Below are 18,948 nucleotides of genomic sequence, written 5' to 3'. Positions count from 1 at the left end.
TGACGGTGGCAATGAGTTAGCGGAGGCTCTGGCTTCTGGTTGTGCGGTCCTGCTGGGGTGGCCAAATCGGGCCACGCAAACCCCAACGGCAGGAAGGAGGGCTGTACAATGTGGGTCCCCTTGAATCATGCTACTAAAAAAAAAAAAAAAAAAAAGGTGCAACGAGAAAGAAGTCCCTGTGCATTCTTAGTCACAAGTGTGAGCCGAAGAACCCACACGATTCCTCCCTTTGGTATTAAATTACAGTTTAAAAAAGCTTTTTAGAAACAAAGCAAATACATGGGAGGACTGGAAACGTGAACCGTCCCAGGTTGTGGTCCACTGAAACAAGTCTCATCCCTAGTCATAAATAAATAATCTCTTTCCTGGTCTGACTTCCACGCCAGGATCAATATCTCTTTAACATCTTACTTATTTTATTACTGCTTTTGGTTTTCTGGGACTGATTGAAAGTTGCTCAGAGGAAATCTTTGGTTTTGCTTAAGTGTCCATGACATTTAATCATGACTTTGCTTGCAGTTTAATTCCAACCAGTCAATCAGTTAATCCACTTCAATTGATTCTGGGCTCTCAGTTATTGGCTTGCACTCATTGGGCATCCGCTGGTGCCGGCTCAGCTGCGTGGCCTGCGTGAAGCTCCGTTCACACCTCTCGCACCTGGTGGAGGCAAGAGAGAAAATTGAGACCGGGGAGCGGGGGCCTGCAGGGTGATGGGCTTCCTCTCATCCTGCCTAATGAGAACAGACACTCCAAAGTGGCTTCAGATTTTACCGGCTCAAGAGGTTTAATTGGTGGCTCCTTCCAAGGCCTGGATGCCCGGGACGGGACAAAGCCCGTCTGATGCAGAACAGAGGGATCTGTCAATAGGCAGGGGGAAGGTGATTTCTCCAGAGAGCCCTGTCCTGCTGCAGCTCTGATCACTGTCAGTTCAAATAGATAAAGAACAAAAAGAGATTTTTAGGAGTGAGCCATCAAAGCAGCAGCTTGTCTGCAGTTTTCTGCTCCGTAACCCCAAAGAGAAATTGATGACAAATAGAATTTCACCTGCTGCTAATTTAAAATCGGGGATTCTACTCCCCTCGGCGTAGCGGCCAAAGATCCTGTGTCACCTCCGAACATGGGGTGTGGAGGAAGCACTACATTAGTCCGCGGCGACCGCAGGGGGTGGGTGTGGGTGGTTGTTTCTGTGCAGAAGCATCACAGTGCGAGCAAACTCAGGGCGAGAAGAATGTTTGCGGGTGGGATGGGAGACAGAAAAATTCAGGATCGACCCGTGTTTGTGTGGCTCAAGAGGCTCAGCCCTCTAGAAGGTACGGTAGAAAGAAGGTAACTGTGGGCCATAGTGAGGAGTCAGTGTGTCTGATGAGGAGCAAAGTGGCATCCTGCTCCAAGAGTATCTCCTGGCTTTAATGTTAAAAAATAAAATAAAATAGTTTTAAAAGTAGATTGTAACCTAGAGACGCTGAGCTCAACCCACCTCCTATGCAACACATTGACTACCTTGATGGCCACTCAATCTATATAAACCTATCACACACACACACACACACACACACACACACACACACACACACACACACCCTCCAATGGTGATCTCTAGTTTCTCTGTGGTGGTTGCTATTCCTGGCTGGGGTCTATGACTATACACACATGCAAACTCTAGCAGTAAGCTGGGCATAGACAGTGATTTCCTGTCACCATTCTGCATGCACGGGCTGCCTGGAGCACTGGCCGAGCACCCATTAGGGCACAGCGGCTACCACAGCCATCCCCTCAGTGTCTTCTTCTCAATCATTTGAAGGAAAGGCTGTTCAGAAGAGCCGCAGACAGTTGTCCCTCCTTCTCTTTCTAAATTCTTTAATGCTTATTTTTGAGAGAGACAGAGGGACAGAGTGTGAGCGGGGGAGGGGCAGAGAGAGAGGGAGGCACAGAATCCCAAGCAGGCTCCAGGCGCTGAGCTGTCAGCACAGAGCCTGAAGTCGGGCTTGAACCCACGAACCGTGAGATCATGACCTTGGCAGAAGTGGGACGCTCAACTGACTGAGCCATCCAGGCACCCTGACTGTTGTCCCTCTCTTAACTAATGTAGTCACTGGTCTTAGGTCCCTGCATGACTGGATTGTGGCAAAGCTCTCAAGACAAAGCCCTCACTGCTCCATCATAGGCCATGTGCCCCATTATCTGGGGGACAGTCCTCTCTTCTTTTTATTAGTACGTTATATACAAAGTAACTAGCCACAGAGATAATTACCATAAATAAATAAATAAATAAATAAATAAATAAATAAATAAATAAAACATATCCATCCACTTTGGGGATTCTTGTATATTTTTTAATGCTGGGAGCTTGGGACTTGACCATCACGCTTGGATTTTTCAGGGCTCCCGTTCCATCTGAACGTGTCAGGGTGAAGAAGTTGTGTTTCTTTGATTGTCTTCCGGGGAATATTTTTAGCAGCCCGTTCCACTGTTAAAAACTGCACTGTGATCTTGACAAATGTATAATGTCAGCTTTAATGTATCAGACCTATCAGCTCAATGAAAATAACTCAGAAGTATTGATCAGCTAATGATTTTTGGTGTATTCATTAGCGTCCACGTTTAGCTCATCCTCTCTGCGGGGCTCCCGAAGGGCTGGTGACATGTTATCGCATTGCTGATCGTTTATTAGAGAACCGATCAGTTACTGGATCAGCGTGTCAGAATATACTACCTTTCACGGCTGACCAACTTTCAAATTATTATATTCCTTTTTAAAAAAAAAATTCTGAAGCTTCAGAATCCATTTCAAAGCAAACTGTTTGAAAATTACAAGGAAAGACCGTGTACCTGGGTCACACTTCTGCACCTCTAACCTTGTATATGAGAAGATAAAGAATTCACAAGTGAGAAGGTTAGTGCTTCATATAAGGCACAAGTGTACATCTATACGTAATAATTAACTATCCAGGCTGGACGGAAACATTAAGAGGAGAATTACATTACTCTGAAGCGTGTGCCTAACTGGCCTCCTAGATACTTACTCTCTCGAAATAACTTCTTGTAAAAGAAAATCTACTAAGTCTGTCTATAGGACTCCCCAGATCCTCACTGAGAAATCATCTTGGGGCACCTGGGTGCCTTAGTCGGTTGAGCATCTGACTCTTGATTTCGGCTTAGGTCATGATGCCAGGGTTGTGAGATTGAGCCCTAAGTCAGGCTCTGTGCTAAGCATGGAGCCTGCTTGAGATTCTCTCTCTCTCCCCGCCCCCCTTCCCAGCTTGCACATACTCTCTCTCTAAAAGAAAATAAAGTAAAATGAAATACAATAAAATAAAAACAAAATAAAATAAAATAAATCATCTCTACTGCCATCTGCTCCAAGTGTGAATGAAAATACATGCAGATATGTGTATCGGTGTGGGTTGGTTCCTTACCAAATGAGGAAATGAAGACAATCAGATACAAAAATAATCTTATAAATAAGGAATGAGCCTCCATTTTACATTCATCACCTTTAATTTTAGAAAAAATCCATTCACAAGTTATTTTCATAGTTTAATGAAACTCATCAGAAGGACTCCATGTAAATACCTGGGTTCTGGCAAGTCAAAGCCAGACTTCATCCGTGTTGGCATGTAATTAACCCTGAACTATATCACAGATGGGAGACCGGGTACCTCTAACCCTGGACTTCATCGAGCGCAGCAGAAAAAGTAGCAAAGCACGATGGGGGTAATGAGCTGGGAGCAAAGAAATGCTCTTGCCCACACGTCTTCCTCACTATGCGGATGTCACAGCCACGAAAGGAACACTGCGCGAACGATGATGTGAAAAGTCATCCAAATATTCCAGCACAGAGAAACCCCCAATTTTCTATGAATATGGGTATCTTAGTTATATTTGATTTCCTTTTAGATCGGAAATCATTCTTTACTTAATCTGATAGGTGACTGGATTACAGGTACAGGGAGCCTAACCATGACCACCTGACACTGACAGAGGCCACAATGAGGTCAAGTTCTGTTACACAGAATGGAAGCCCCAAGAAGCTCTCTTTCGTGCCTCTACAGACTGTCACCAAACACTTGTTGGATTGGACCGAACTGCACAGGGCTTGTACATACGATGTGCTCAATGCATATTTACTGATGTGCTCTTTTTACTTGATCTGCTGCATGAATCTTGTTAAAATATTAGATGATCTTTGGAATATCCTTTTTTTTTTTTTTTAACGTATATACTGAGCCAATCTGTCTTTCCTTGAGGCAAAAACGTACGGATGAGTATTTTTCCCCTGCTTCTAACAGACATGAACAGAAGAACCTTTCCTGTGGGAAGTTTTGGTCTTCCCAGACTCCAAAGCTGGGCATCAAGCAGTTCACATGGGGTCCTCCAGGCAGAGCTAAGCAGCCCCGCCCCCCTAAAATCTTCAGAGATTATGGTTAATGTTTAGTAATAGAGAAGGAAAAAGGAGTCCTTACTATAAAGAAGTTTTAGATGCCAATTCACTTCCTTCCTTCTTTCCTCTTTTCACTAAAGAGCTTGGCAAATGCTGTTAAATGAAATGATGCCTTGTTTTTGCTCCTTACTGTCCATGACTTCCAGTGTCACCGTACAAACTGAAAGCCAAGACCTTCATCATGCTCCTTTGATAGGTATTTTTTTCCTATGGGCTCTTTTACTTTAGAAGTTCTAAGTAGATACCCAAGTTGGCTGCCAACAGGCCCACGATCTACCTGCAGCTTGAGGGGTGGAGTATTTCAGTGGGCTCTCAGCCAATCAGATTTCAAGGCAAATCCTACACTGAGACTCTGATCTCTTAACGCCATATCTTCTCCAGCCTTCTTTGGACAGCAATAATCTTGATCTGCCTAAACCCACATCCCAGCAGATTTCAGAACTTGGAAAGGGCTCTCCCCTGTCATGGCAGGCTCCTGAAAATTCTGTGAAAGCCTCCGGGGCCCTGGGCGGGTGGGACAATTTGGAGACTGAGCCACTGGAGGCATCTAGGTGCAAGTTGCTCAAGGCATACAGTTTAGGATTCTGCAGCTTTACGAGGTTCTTTTCCTTCTTTGTAACGTTGTTTAAGCCAATACCCATTAGGTGAAGTAGTAAAATTAACTGTTGAGGTGAAATCCGTTTTTATTGACTAATCTGCAACAAAGGTTTTTTTGAATGTTTGTTTTATGAGCTTGTAAAAGAGTATCTTCATAATATTTACAAATGTCCATGGGATGAATATCTGTGGGCAATGGTAAGAAGCTTCCCAAAACTCCCTTGGGATAGTTCAATCCAGAACGATCTGATTGTATACACTGAAGGATTTAGTTTTCCATTTCCTAGAAGATGTTTAAGTCTTGCACTATTAAAAACAGCATACACTCAGTTCTCCCCTGGGAATATATATTTGATAAACTAAAAAAACCACACACACACACACACACACATAAAAACAAAAACTACCCAACCATACATATAGCATGTAGCTATCATCCCAATAAGAGTAAAGGCAGAATGAACTGAAACACACACACAGAATCTAATCCAACCAATTCTCATGCTTTTCTTAATTCGCTTTCCAGATGGAATTACGTGATGGTCACAAAAACACACTCTTGGAAAGGTAAATGATACAATTATTAAAGCCCCTCAAATATTAACCTGATGAATTCAAAGTAAGTTAAAATGGCAACGCTATTGGAAACATGACAAAAACAGGATGTTAGAGAAAAAAAAATTGAGTTGGAGTCAACGAGGTTACACATAAGTAACACCTTAACATTAATAGAAATCTATTTCGCATTTTGACCCTGAAACCTCTTCAATTAATTACTAAAATCTATTTACACAGCAACAAGATAAAAATCAATCTGATTCCTGGCACCGTGTCTGTCCGGCTGCCCTCTCTAATGTAAGGGGCCGGAAGGATCGTCAATCCTACGTCTTTGCTTTTGCAAAGCTCTCTTGCTCAAAGGCCCTGGAAATGTGCTGCCGTCATCTTCCACATCCATGGCAGTGATGAAGCCAGAAAGTGCTAACCCTCTGAGGGGTCAGGACTGAGGGCAAGGAAAGAGTACACCAAACTCTAGAACCTGTGCTAACCACCGGCCCTCAGGGGAGATTAGAAGAAAAGAGGTCCATTTGGGCGATCACAGCCCTAGAGGGTCCAGCTTGGCCGGGACAATGCAGGCTTGAGTTCAGATCTCTTCCCATCCCCCTTAGCCAGATGCTTTTGCACAGTCAACAAGCTACACCTATGTACACAGACAACAATTAAAACTATTTTTACTACCAATATATATCATAAATTAAACCAGGATGAAAACGAGTTAAGGATGATGAATAAAGGTAACTAATTCATGGGAGGTAAGCAAAGACGACCATCTTTGATGAGTCCTCCCTCCGATGGCAGACACCAAGGCAGGCAGGACCCGGGCCAGCAGGACTCTGCCACCCTGAGACAAGCTCAGCCTCGGGTTGAGCACCATGGCAATGACATCCCATGCCAATAGGTCCAAATGGAAAATTATGGGTAATGAGAGCCTACAAGACTCCTTGGCTGAGACTGAGCAAGATTCATCTCTTATTGCCTCAATTATTTCCCTTCTGGCTTGAGCTTGTCCTAAAGAAAATGAACAGGCTATACGTCTAAGTCCTTTTAATCATCCTTCTTAACCACCGAAAGCCAGTACGGCAAATGAGTAGAGACAGAGAGGGATGAACAGCAGAATTCATCACAAAGACAGGAGAAGTTGCTTAGAGACAACTGACCAGACCAAGTCCAATGTGCTAGTCCACACTCCCAAGCCTTTCCACCTACTTGGGCTGCCAGAAATACCTCTTTCCTTTGTCTATCTGGAAAACTCATTCATCCTTCAAGACGTATCTTCAACATCATCTCTCCCAGACAGCACTGACTCCTCCATTTCTATGCTATCCTGTGGCACTATATATATATCGATATATATATATATATATATATATATATATATATATATATCGATATATATATCGATATATATATATATATATATATCGATATATATATCGATATATATATATATATATATATCGATATATATATATTATTTTCCTGCTCTTAACTTTTGCAGTCTTTACCCTATGTTATCATACTTGTTTATGAACTGGGCTTCCCCCATAAATTATGTGGTCTTCAAAGACCAGGAAGTGGAGATGCATTCAACTTTGTATCTTCCGTGACTAGGTGGGTGCCTAGTACAAAAGAAGACGTTCAGTAGGTATGTGCTGAATGAATGAATACGTACATGGATAAATGAACGACTGAATGAGTGAGTGAACCAACAGGTCACCTCGCATGATTCAGTGTCCACTGTTTTCATGACTGTGCCGTATCTAGAAACAGTCTTTCACTCAGATGCTCTTACCTTGCCAAAGCCCTCGGAATTCATTCTCACCTCTTCCCACATTGCCTGAATCCTCAAGAATTCAGACATGCCCAGTATGTGGTTCTGTTTTGTTTTGTTTCACCAATATCGTAATTCTAAGATCCAAAGAACACACTGGAAAGGCCACAGGTTGGCCACTGTCACGGAGTCAAACCACTTTAACAGATGGGGAAGAGGAGGAAATAGTTCACCAGAATCCTAAAGCGTTCAAGTTCCCCAAGAGATCACTATTTAAATGTCCTAAACTGGGGTCACCTCACCCACAGTCATAAACTTGCTGGTGGCCAAAAGACGACACTGTAGGGGCTCTCCGCTTAAATTCTAGAAGCACAGACCCTCAGGAACTAGAATCTCTTTTTTTTTAATGTTTATTTTTGAGAGAAAGAGAGACAGAGTGTGAGCGGGGGAGGGGCAGAGAGAGAGAGAGAAAGACACAGAATCTGAAAAGGCTCCAGGCTCTGGGCTGTCAGCACAGAGCCAGACGCAGGGCTCAAAACCACGAACCGCGTGATCATGGCCTGAGATGAAGTCGGACGCTCAACCCACTGAGCCACCCAGGCTCCCCTAGGAACTAGAATCTTAAAATGACCTACTCCTTCTCCCTTATTTTACTGATGAGGAAGCAGACCCAGAAAAGATCATCTTGTGTCCATGGCCGCATAGCTTGAGCCAGGATCAGGGTATAGGCTTCCGGACACCGTTCTTTTAATGCCAACCACCAAACAAGGAAGTCCTCTCGGAGCCTGGATGCTCACCTTCCAAAACCTTCTCCACTCGCTGGCTGAGCTGAGCGGCACCGTGCCAGCTGGTCTGCTGGCTCTTGGAAAAGGCTAGGAGGAAAGGGGTGGGGGGGTGAAGGGTCAGGCTCTACTCACTTGAAGGGCTTTTCTCCAGTGTGGGTTCGGATGTGGTTGTTGAGGGTGGTGGCCCCGGCGAAGGCACGACCGCAGTAGCCGCACTTGAAGGGCCGGTCACTGGAGTGAGTGACCACGTGGTTCCTCAGCTCTGATGGTTGTGAAAAGGACTGCGAGCAGTGACCACACTGGTAAGGTCTGAAACAAATAAAGAGACTGCCTGGTCATCACTGTCTGTGTCAAGTCGGCGAAAATCAGCGTCACGAGGCAAGGGCCTTAACTTTCCACTGACATTTTCTCTGTTTTTTAAAACCGCACCCAAGGCTTTGGCGGCTGGGTCCCCAAGACTGCGCCTGTGGCCCTGGGAACACAATTCACGGAGCTTCTGAGACACATCAGTATTCCCAAACGAATATTCCTTGCGGGTATCAACCATCCCGTTTCAAGAACCCTCACTTTCTTGTTTTTATCCCCACCCGAGGCAAATATTAGGGCGCTCTGGGGAGCACGGAGAGTACGGGCGTGATTAAGCAGGAACGTTACCAGAGAAGATACGGAATTGTCTCTCATGATTCCGTGACACTTTTAACTTTTCAAAGTGCTTTACGAACAATTACGTAGTTTAATCTTTACAATAATCCTCAGGGGCAGGGAAAGCAGCTGTTACTATCTCTGTCGGTTCAGAAAACTGAGGCCCAACTGTCCTCAGGGGAAATAAACTCTCGATGCCAAGGTCACCACAGGGTGTTAGGACTTTATTCTGAGGTAAATATGCAGAGAAGTGGGCAAGTTGCTTGTGTGTTTCAATAAATACGCCAACTGCCTTGGGGTCTACAACGTAGACATTTGATAGTGTGTCAACACCGGTGTGCACCCCAATTTGTCTGTGACAAATGTCCTGACTGGTACTCTTTACACCCACACACCCCACACACATACACTAATATTTATCCATTGTGGGTCATCTTCTTAAACTTTAGCTCTCCAGTTTAATCCGTGGCAAGCAACGATTTAGAGCAGCACCGAAATGACGGGATGTCCCTGTGTCTGCAGAGGGAGGACGGTGATGGGAAAGCCAATGGAAGGAAGTTGTGACAAATACCTGATAATTAGCGAGATTATCAGAGAACATTCTTTCCAGTTCACGAGAAGTAAATCGATTTGGGGTTTTCATAAAAGACATTAGACTTCTGTCTGCTCTCCCAGAGTTCTGCTGCTTACTTAAGCAGAGTCCGGTGAGTGATAGAAACCCTGGGGAGTCCTCCCCACTCACAAAACTAGTTCTCATCCTCCTTTGATGGAACTCTAATTTATCAAAATTTTTGTGAGGAAAATTAATAATCTGTCATGAGCGATACTAGCAGCACTCACGAAGCCCTGCTTTGTGGCCCAGACGTTTCTGGCTGCATTTAGAAAGCCAGTGGCAAAAGCAGATTTAATTGCTCTAGCTTTCACAAATGCGTAGGCTCCAAAGACCAGAAACCAAAACGAAGGACAAGGAGACAATGGCGAGCGAGCATGTAAAACAATTCAATTAAGTGCAAAATAAAGTGTACCCTCTCATTTGTCAAGTGAAGTGCTTAATTGTGGCTACTTGCCTCACTGAACACAAATACTATTATTTTACCAGGCTTCAGCACGCTGAGCACTGATTGTAGAATTTTTTAGCTTGATTAATAGTCCAGGATTGGTCAATAACTCAATACTATACAATTTTAATTACTTACATTTAGAAATCTATTTAACTGCTCTCAAACAAGTTTCAAAAAATACATATAAGCGTCCTTGGTAAAGGAGTTTATCAATCTTGATAAATTGCACGTGCACTTTATTACAATTATTAAATATTGCTTTGAAAGCCATTAACATGATATGTAAATGCAAACGTCTGCCTGCCAAGTCTGTTCTTTATAGTAACCGTTAACCTTAAAGTGTTCCTCAAGAAATCATTCTCTCAGGAGTGAACTTTTTAAACTATTGAAGATTATAAACAAAATAATTTATTAATATATGCTATATCCACTGACAATTGATTTTTCTAATAGTGAAGGGACCATTAACAGTTATTAGCCTCTGGTTATCTATTTTTAATAGCTATCACAATAAACAATAAGCCACTAAATAAAGCCAATTAATCTTTTCTTTTCTTTTTTTTCTAACTCTGCTGTCAAAAGTTGGGGTGATTTATTTCCCATAGTCAGGAGTCAATCCATCCTTTTTATGTTAATAGTCACAGTCGCGAAGATTTACACACCGAAGAGCGGAAATGACCATGGGGAGGCTTATCCTGAAGTCTATTATCAAGGTAATAGCAAGGAAAGACAAAGAGAATTCTAACACATCCATTTTGCCCAATACTACGGCCTGAGAGGCATTTGCTAGGTGTCCAGTGACCTAAGGCACAACTTTAAAAACTTCGTGGAATTTAGCTTGACTTCATGGAAGGGTCTGCACGACAGGGAAAGCAGCACCGGGGAGTCCTGCTTCAGCCCCTAGCCTGAGTCAGCTGTGAGACTTTGGTAAGTCCACTTCCTCATGGTTTCCTCGTCTCTCCGCTAAGAGGGACGTAGTGATTTACCTGCTCTCTAGCCTCCCATCATGCTCTGGTCCTGCTTCCAGACAATCAACCAACATGTGCAGCCTGAGAATCTGTCCCAAGACACAGCCCCCCAAGACGTAGCATCAACAACATGACCTCCATCTTGTATTGTGTGCACCAGCCAGTTCCCTGCACGGAGAGCCTTCCATGGTTTTGTGAGTATACATACTAATTAGAATATGACCCATTTAATCTTATTTGGTAAACAGTTGAGAAGTCAGGGCAACAAGAAAATCCAGGACCAAGATGGAGAACCAAACCTTACTTGAACTGATCTCAAGAAACAAAGCAATATCCCTTCATTCTTAGATATCCTGAAGAGTAAGATTTTATACCCCACGCTTACAGTCACCTCTGCAGAAGCTGACTTTATGCAGAGTTCAGAACTAAAATGTGAACTCGACTTGCTGCTATAATAACAGATTGTCTCTCTCAGCCTAGAAATTTACAGGAAGTTAGCCTTCAGAAAGTCTGGGGGTTATATAGCAAGTAGACAAGATTCCTTCTTTTCTTGGATTTTCACTATTTCCCACAAAAAAAGTATGAATGAAAGGCAAAGATTCGAAAGTAATTTTAACATTGACTGCATCAAAGGGTTTCACCTAAGGATGTAGGCATACATTCAAAACGGAAAGAAATCTCCAAGTCCAAGGGCAGGCCTTCGAAAACATGACCACCGCCATGGAATCTTCTTTGGAACAACTGGCCAGAGGAATTAAGACTCACAGTTTACAACGGAAGTGATTTGAGGGCACAGGATTCATTGCCGTTACTCTGCTTTTTATTCTGATAACTAACATTCTCGTAAACATGTCAAGGTGCGGCCAAAAGGTTAGGCTTCCTGTCCTAAACCTGCAGATCCGATCGATTTCAACTCCAAAGTTCTTTCTCCCTATGATGTGTCCTACTGGCAGGAGCATGGAAGGACTGACATCATCAGGCACCGCATTTAGCTCCCCTCTTCCCAGGATCTTAGGTGACTGAACAGCTAAATGTGAATATACTTTCTAAGAAAGCACTCTGATTCTCCCCCCACGTCATCATACACAGACACCATTTCATTATTCTGAAAATATACGCAACAAACATTCCTTACAAAGTGATGACATTTCACAACCAGAAGAAGCTTATGGCTTTTTTTTTTTTTTTTTTTTTTTTTTTTTTTTTTTTTTTTTTTTAACTACTGGAGACATCTAGTACTGTTGTCCGATCGTGGAAATGTTCTTTATCTACACTGTCCAACATGGAGCCATGAGCCACCTGGAGCTGTTCAGCTCCTGAAATGTGATTAGGGTGACTGAGAACTAGACACACTATTTTACCCCATTTTGATTACTTCAAACTTAAATAGTCTCGTGAGTTTCAACATAGAAATATCAAAGCCTCATGAAAAACCAGAGTATGGTGCCCCATACACAGTGACAAACTAACTAAAAACCAGGGGCACCTGGGTGGCTCAGGAGTTGACCATGTGACTTCAGCTCAGGTCATGATCTCCCAGTTCTAGAGTCTGAGCCCCACATCAGGCTTGCTGCCGTCATCCTGTTAACACAGAGTCTGCTTCCAATCCTCCTTCCTCCCCGCTCCGCCCCACCCCTACTGTGCTCTCCCAAAAATAAACAAATATTAACAACAAAAAAAGTAACTAAAAGCCAGACAAAGCCTGGGTCAAGTTAGTTAGCATCTATCGATGCTGGTACACATTTAAACAGAAAGCAAGCAAAAAGACAAATTTTGTACATCCCCTGGCATTCTCTGTAACTGGCAGCAACTACACCAAAGATTACCCCAGTAAAATGTGCAATTCATTTACTTGGGGTCTGTAATCGGTTTTGTGTACACAAAGAAAAAGGATGAAGCACTTAACAAAATTAAGTGTGGTTTGGTTTAAAATATTAATCCTTTGATTTTTTCTTTCATGGCATGAAAGCCTCCAGGACAAAACTCGTTCAGCTGGGGCCACGTTCTCTCCTTGCCCCACGTCAGTCCGCCCACGTGTACATCTTCCAGAACTTCAAAGGGAGTGCTACTTAGGTCACTGCTGGCCATGCGGAGTGAGAAGAAAATGCAGCTGTATGTAAGAAGGAAAAGATTGCAGGAAAGCGGTGAAAGTACAGAGCCAAAAGGACCTGGAGAACACGAAACCCTAAAAAGAACAGAAGCTTCACATTTGGGGGCAGGGGGACAGCGGAACACAAGAACATGGACACACCGAAAACAAACGATCACGGTGATGGATCATCTCCAGGCTCCTCCCACCAAAGAGCACCTTCTAGGGTTACTTTCCCCTCTGGTACCACCACATCCAAACAATGATACTCAAAACGACACAAATGTGAGCAGCTGATGATGGTACACCTGGGAGGCTAAAAGGCAAACGTGCCACGAAAAAAAAACAAAAAAAAACCCCCAAAAAAAAACCCAAGGAGAAAAGAAAAAGGAGGCAACATAAAGATAAGCATTAGAAAGATCCTTTCTGCAGACAAAAAAAGACAACAGGTTCATCAAAAAATAATCCACTGAGATTGAAGGCTTTGCTTACCCCTTTCTGGAGCCCCCCCAGTGGGACTGTTGAGGGTTTCTGCAGCAGAAAAACAGAAGAGAAAAGGGATTTCTAACTCCTGGTTCAAGCAAAAGGGATTTCAGCTGCCCTGGCCTAGGTCATAAGCTAATGCAAAACCCCTAGTGTTTATGAAGTTCCTAAATAAACCCTTGGGGCTGCCAACAGCTTCTTCCTTTTGAATCCACTCAGGGCAAAGAAAAAGTTAGTAGCCTGGGAAAAAGGAAGACAAGAATTGGGAGTCTGTTTGCAAAGTGTTAACAGAACGGAATCGAGAAATAACACTTCCGTGGCCCCAGGACCCCCACGGATGTGTTTTGATCTTGAGTGCTAATTCTTACCTGGCTAGGGCAAATGGAATTTATTTCTGCATTTAGTGTAAACAGCGTGGTCATGAAAAAGGGCGATCTGGCAACTCTAAGCGTCCCCGGATCTTTTTGCTTTATATCAAGGCAGAGACTTTTTGATGGTCTCTCCCATGGAAAAGCTCACGGATATAGACACACAAAGTCTCTTTTGATGAAGGTTCAGATGGGTTGGGTTTCATGGCCAAATACTCAGTCCGTTGAGTGAAAAATCTTTTGGACCTCGGATTCTGGGGCCTGTTTCAAATTTGGATGTGTTTGAAACTCTAACCTGTTTACCTTCTGACTTTGTCTTCGATGTCTTTTTTGCCCCTGGTTTTCTAGCACAATTTTCCTATCAAAATATAAGCGTGTGCGTTTTTCAAAGAGAGGGGAAATGGTGTCTGACTGGAAGGTTCTAAGCTTTATCACTGTATACGGCTGAATGGCCACAAACTGCCAAAGATGGAAAGCCGGCTGATTTATGGAGTCAATAACTGAAGAAAATATGTACACTCAGCAGCTGTAAGTCTGAAAATAAGTGATGGAAAATAAGAGAAAAAGCTCCAAATTTCGCAACCGTCATACACAAATGTGATACTGAAAGTGAGTTCTTCCTCTTTCTTGGCAATTCACTCATGCGGTTAAGAATTATAGAGAGTATCTTCTACTTCCAAACTTGCTGGTGCAAAGACTGCATTCTAGATTCTAGAACTGAAAAGAGCTATTCCAGTACTATAGGCAAAAAGCAAATCAGGTGCCTAAAACAAGTGCATCAAAGTGAGTGGGTATCTTCCCCAATTTTGCCCGAATCTCCAATAATCAATTCGGATACGATGGAGTAATTTAAGCACTGCCTCATCGTTACTAAGAAGCCACGAACTTGATTACTTTGCCTATGAAGGGCCTAATTTTTTTTGAAGTCCTAATTCTTAAATTCAACTTATTCGTGAATGATGGTGACTATGTCTGAACAGAGAGCAAAGACGGGGAAGAGAGAAGTACCCGCTGCTTGAGTCATCTGATCCCACCCTGGCTATGTACCTGGATATCAAGCACCCATCACTGTGCATCATCTGGGAAGGCCTGGCCACACCACATCTAGGCATCTGAGTCAAAGAAGCCCAGCAATGTCTAGCACAGAATGGAAAACTCATGCCATGTGGATTTCTGCCAGTAACTCTCAATTAACTTTAAATCAGCGCTCACCCAACAACCCCTCCTGCACATGTATTTGGTGTATCTAAGTTTTCTGAATTTATCAGGTGTTTTTCTGACAGCTTACATAGATGTTTTACAAATCATGACAGTATTATTTGATGGGACAGACTTCACAGGGACTTAAGCCATAATATGCATATGGTTTTCCAAGTGTAACTGGGGTCGGACAAAATAGTCTGTTTCAGTATCCATTTACTGTAACATATTCTTATTGCTTTATGTGATATTCAGCATGAAATCAAATCATACTCAAAGCTAAGCCTGGCGTTTCAGGACCCAGAAACTTTCAACTATCATTTCATCTTACCTTGCACATTTAGTTACTATGATAACAACGTATCTGTGCCACTAACGAATCCATACATCTGAACGCAAGTTCCTAGTAACACAAGTTAACGCCTCTTTTAGGCTTCAAAACTCCTAAAATGCATTGCAAACTTGGAAGAGAAGCATCTCGAAGCTACATGCGTACTTGCAAAACAGGGAACCTTTCAAAGGAAACCCTTCCTGAGTGAGGAAAACACTTGCACAACTTTTGTGGTCACTTCTAAAGCCCAAAGCACTAACACGTGCAGAGGTCTGATGACAGTTTCACCAGGATCTCTCCCTGGAAAGTGAAAGACTGGAAAGGCCCAGCTACCTTAACAACACTAACGCAACCATTTCAACATTAATTAATTACAGCAATGCTTGATGCTTGGCAAGGGGTTTCTAGAAAAGCACAAATAAAGAACAAAGACACATGTAAATGTGCATATATATACTAAAAGGGGTTCTTATTATTATTTTAGAACACATCCACCCCCTTCCCAGCACATCTCCACCCTCTGTGTCCCTGCCAGGTTTGCCAGTACGCTGTCATATGCCGCTCAGCTGGGAGGGGACAGCTAGGGGTGTAACATAAGGCAAAGAGAACAGAGGGGCTTAAGGTTAATCAGTGGCCAAACGAAGAAAATAATTCAGAAGACGTGCTTCCAACCGCGTATCTTCCTTCCAAAAAATCATTTTCCATGTTTTATTTCATTTCACATTCAAAGTGCCTTTTCCAGGCTATTCTTAGATATTTGGGGTTTAATCACATCTTCACAGGATGTGAAAGGGAGAGAAAGCGCGGTCCTTTCTTATTGAATTATTTTGATTTTTGTCTTTTGCGCTCCCGGCTCTCAAGACTGTCGAATAAACGAGTTTTGATTCATAAATAATAGTTCCATTATATCTACTGTGCCACTCGTCAAAGCACCTGAAATTTTAATTCACTTGTTCAGCTAAATTTCATCCTCAGTTCATGGCCATAAAATTCTTTATTGACAAACTTTCAAACCAACTTTGACTCTGAGGTATCTGGTCAACATTTTTCTTCTGTGTGGATATTAGTTTATTGAATAAGTGGCATCTGTTTTCCTCCACATCACTAGCAGAGTAGGTATTTCCTTTTGACAGCTTTGCAGGATTTATGGGTTTGCACGCTCTGAAGAAAAATAGTACTAAGCAAAAAATTCCAATTCATTACCTCTTAGTACTTAATTAAGTTCATACCCACGGCACACTGGAGGTGAACCCTGAAATGCCTGTGACAGCAAGCAAGGCAGCCAACTATATTATCTTAGGAAGACAGAGAGGATTCTAATGCTCCTGACCTCATTTTTCCATCTACGATATTCATACATGCGCCGTCTGCTTTGTTCCCCTTTAGACCCGGACAGAACTGTCTGGAAAGCGAGAGCAAGGTCCCTCCCTGCGACCTCTGTCGTTCCCGTAGCCCGGCTACACTGTAAAAAGTCCATCAGCGGCCCCGCCACTCATCTCTGACCTTCCAGAACGCGCGCACACACCTCCCGTCGTGGGCGGCTGCGGGAGGCGCCTGGGGCCTGGCGGAAGGCAGGCAGTGGGTCTCACTGAGCAAACACGAGGGGAGCAGCCAAGAGTCGGGGTTACCTGTCGGGGTTCTGCGTGCACACGTGCATCTGCAAGAGGATCCGCTGCGTGAAAGTCTTAAAGCACTGCCCGCACTTCCAAAGGTGCCAGTCACTGAACTCCGAGTGGAGCTGGCTCGTGGAGGTCGGGCTGGCCAGGACTCGCTGGTTTTTCACGTTGATTTGGTTAAATCCTGACTCCATGGGCCCAGACTTATCCAGGAGAGAGAAGTTCCTGCTGCACGGCGTCTGTGGGAAAACCACAGAACGCTGCTGGGCGGCCGGGGGCAGTTTGCTGCTCTTGGTGAAAGGCTGCAGGGCGTCTTGTCTGCACATGGCCTCCATGACCGTGGAGGGGACGTTTACTGGGAGAACAGGAAGAGTGTCAGAAGATCAGTTTCGTGAGCCTTTCCAAGAAGCACCATTACACATGCTTCTAAAAATTCCTTTACATCACCATTGTCAACATTCGTTTTTCTGGACTCCAAATTACTTGACTTGAAGGGGAAAAGAAAGCACTAATGTCACAAATTCCTATCTCACTCAGTGCCTCTTCATTAAGCACATACTATACGCTCAGGGTTGTTTACACATCGTCTTTGCCTCACAGTTCACTTACGGGTAGAGACATAAAGACTCCAGAATGAGGCTCCACACTGCACCCCTAGGCTTGGAGACAGTCGAGAAGGCAAAAACAGCAAAAGGAGAAGAGAAGGGAGAGAATGGCGGGCGCGGGGGGGGGGGGGGGGGTTCTGCCCACAGAAGGCAACCCTGAGCAATGTCTGAGAAGACAGATTTGGGCTCTCAGGATTTTAGGCCTTCCACCGAACCTTGCCAGCATGCGACATTCCAGAAAAACCGGCTGAAAGAGGAACGGAAAGAGGTGAAAGATGCCTAGAGACAATAGTCTGGCACCTTAGTAGGATGGTGAGGGAGACAGGCTGACCAAACGGCATGGTTCTTGACCCCATGGGAACAAGGGGTCCAAGAGGAGGTAAACCTCAGAGGCTCTATAAAGTCCAGATAAATAAATAAATACGTCACGTCTAGGAAACAGACAGAGACCGTTTCTGTACAGAAATAGCAAGAAAAAAGGGTTTGAGTCAGATGTGACTTACAAACAGGGTGCAGTAGCTAAGGTCAGAGTCGAAGGCAACACAGCATAGCACTGGCAATTCGGGTTTGGGACCGGGAAGACCTGGGTTCGAATCCTGACTCTGCCTTGTATTAGCTTAGTCATCTCATCTAAGTTATTCAAAATCGCCCTGTGCCTCAGCTTCCCCATCTGAAAGATGAGGACAGTGGGAGTCATAATCCTAAAAGTAACCGCAGCAGGGCTAAGGGGTTGAGACAGCCTCCATTTTCACACTGCTCTTTAATACTCTTGCGACCAGTGGCAAGTACAGAACGTTGACATCTACAACCACGTCCTTGGTAAGATGTAAAATGGTCCCCCTACGGATTAATGCACAGAATGTAGAAAGTGCCACGCCACAGATGTTGAGGCCTAAGAGCAGTGGCTTCATCTTTAAACCCCGTCATGACACGGAAATGCAATAATCGAAGTATCCATCAACGACGACCACCATTACTCTTATTTTAGGGAAGACACTGGAATGAAGAAAGATGGATGTAAACTGGAATGGTGGTAAAAGCAGCAAAAGCAAGAAACATTTTTGAGGAAGGAAACCTAATACATGTGAAATCTGTTTTTCTTTAAGTTGTTACGGTGCTAATAATCCACATCATGCACTCGCTCGTCAACCCACAGGGTGAAAGGTGATTAGAATATGCTTTCAAACTATTATTCTTGTATTAAGTCAGTACTGTGGCAATAAAATGTATTAACTGGTTATTTCAGGGGTCAAAGAGATTAAAAGTCACAGGATGGCCGAGGGGTGCCTGGGTGGCTCAGTCGGTTGAGCGTCTGACTTCGGCTCAGGTCATGACCTCATAGTTTGTGGGTTCGAGCCCCACATCAGTCTCTGTGCTGACAGCTTAGAGCCTGGAGCTTGCTTTGAATTCTGTCTCCCTCTCTCTCTGCTCCT

General features: G+C 43.7%; 1 protein-coding gene across 1 annotated transcript in view; it reads right to left on the bottom strand.

The window, feature by feature from the left end:
- Positions 1-542: 542 nt before the first annotated feature.
- The window catches only part of PRDM6 (PR/SET domain 6), a 105,235-nt gene continuing 86,829 nt past the window's right edge, over positions 543-18,948 (bottom strand). The window contains exons 5-7 of the mRNA XM_047093914.1: positions 16,923-17,265; positions 8,285-8,461; positions 543-657 (exon numbers count right to left, since the gene is read on the bottom strand). Of these exons, the coding sequence (XP_046949870.1) occupies positions 543-657; positions 8,285-8,461; positions 16,923-17,265 (635 nt within the window). The remainder of the gene's footprint in view (positions 658-8,284; positions 8,462-16,922; positions 17,266-18,948) is intronic.

This window comes from Lynx rufus, unplaced genomic scaffold (genome assembly GCF_022079265.1).
Source record: "Lynx rufus isolate CCGP_SWC_20201006 ecotype Redwood Valley unplaced genomic scaffold, mLynRuf1.p SCAF_1, whole genome shotgun sequence".
NCBI classification, from domain to species: Eukaryota; Metazoa; Chordata; class Mammalia; order Carnivora; family Felidae; genus Lynx; species Lynx rufus.
Note: the sequence above shows the minus strand (reverse complement) of the source record. Positions and strands in the feature narration are given on the sequence as shown.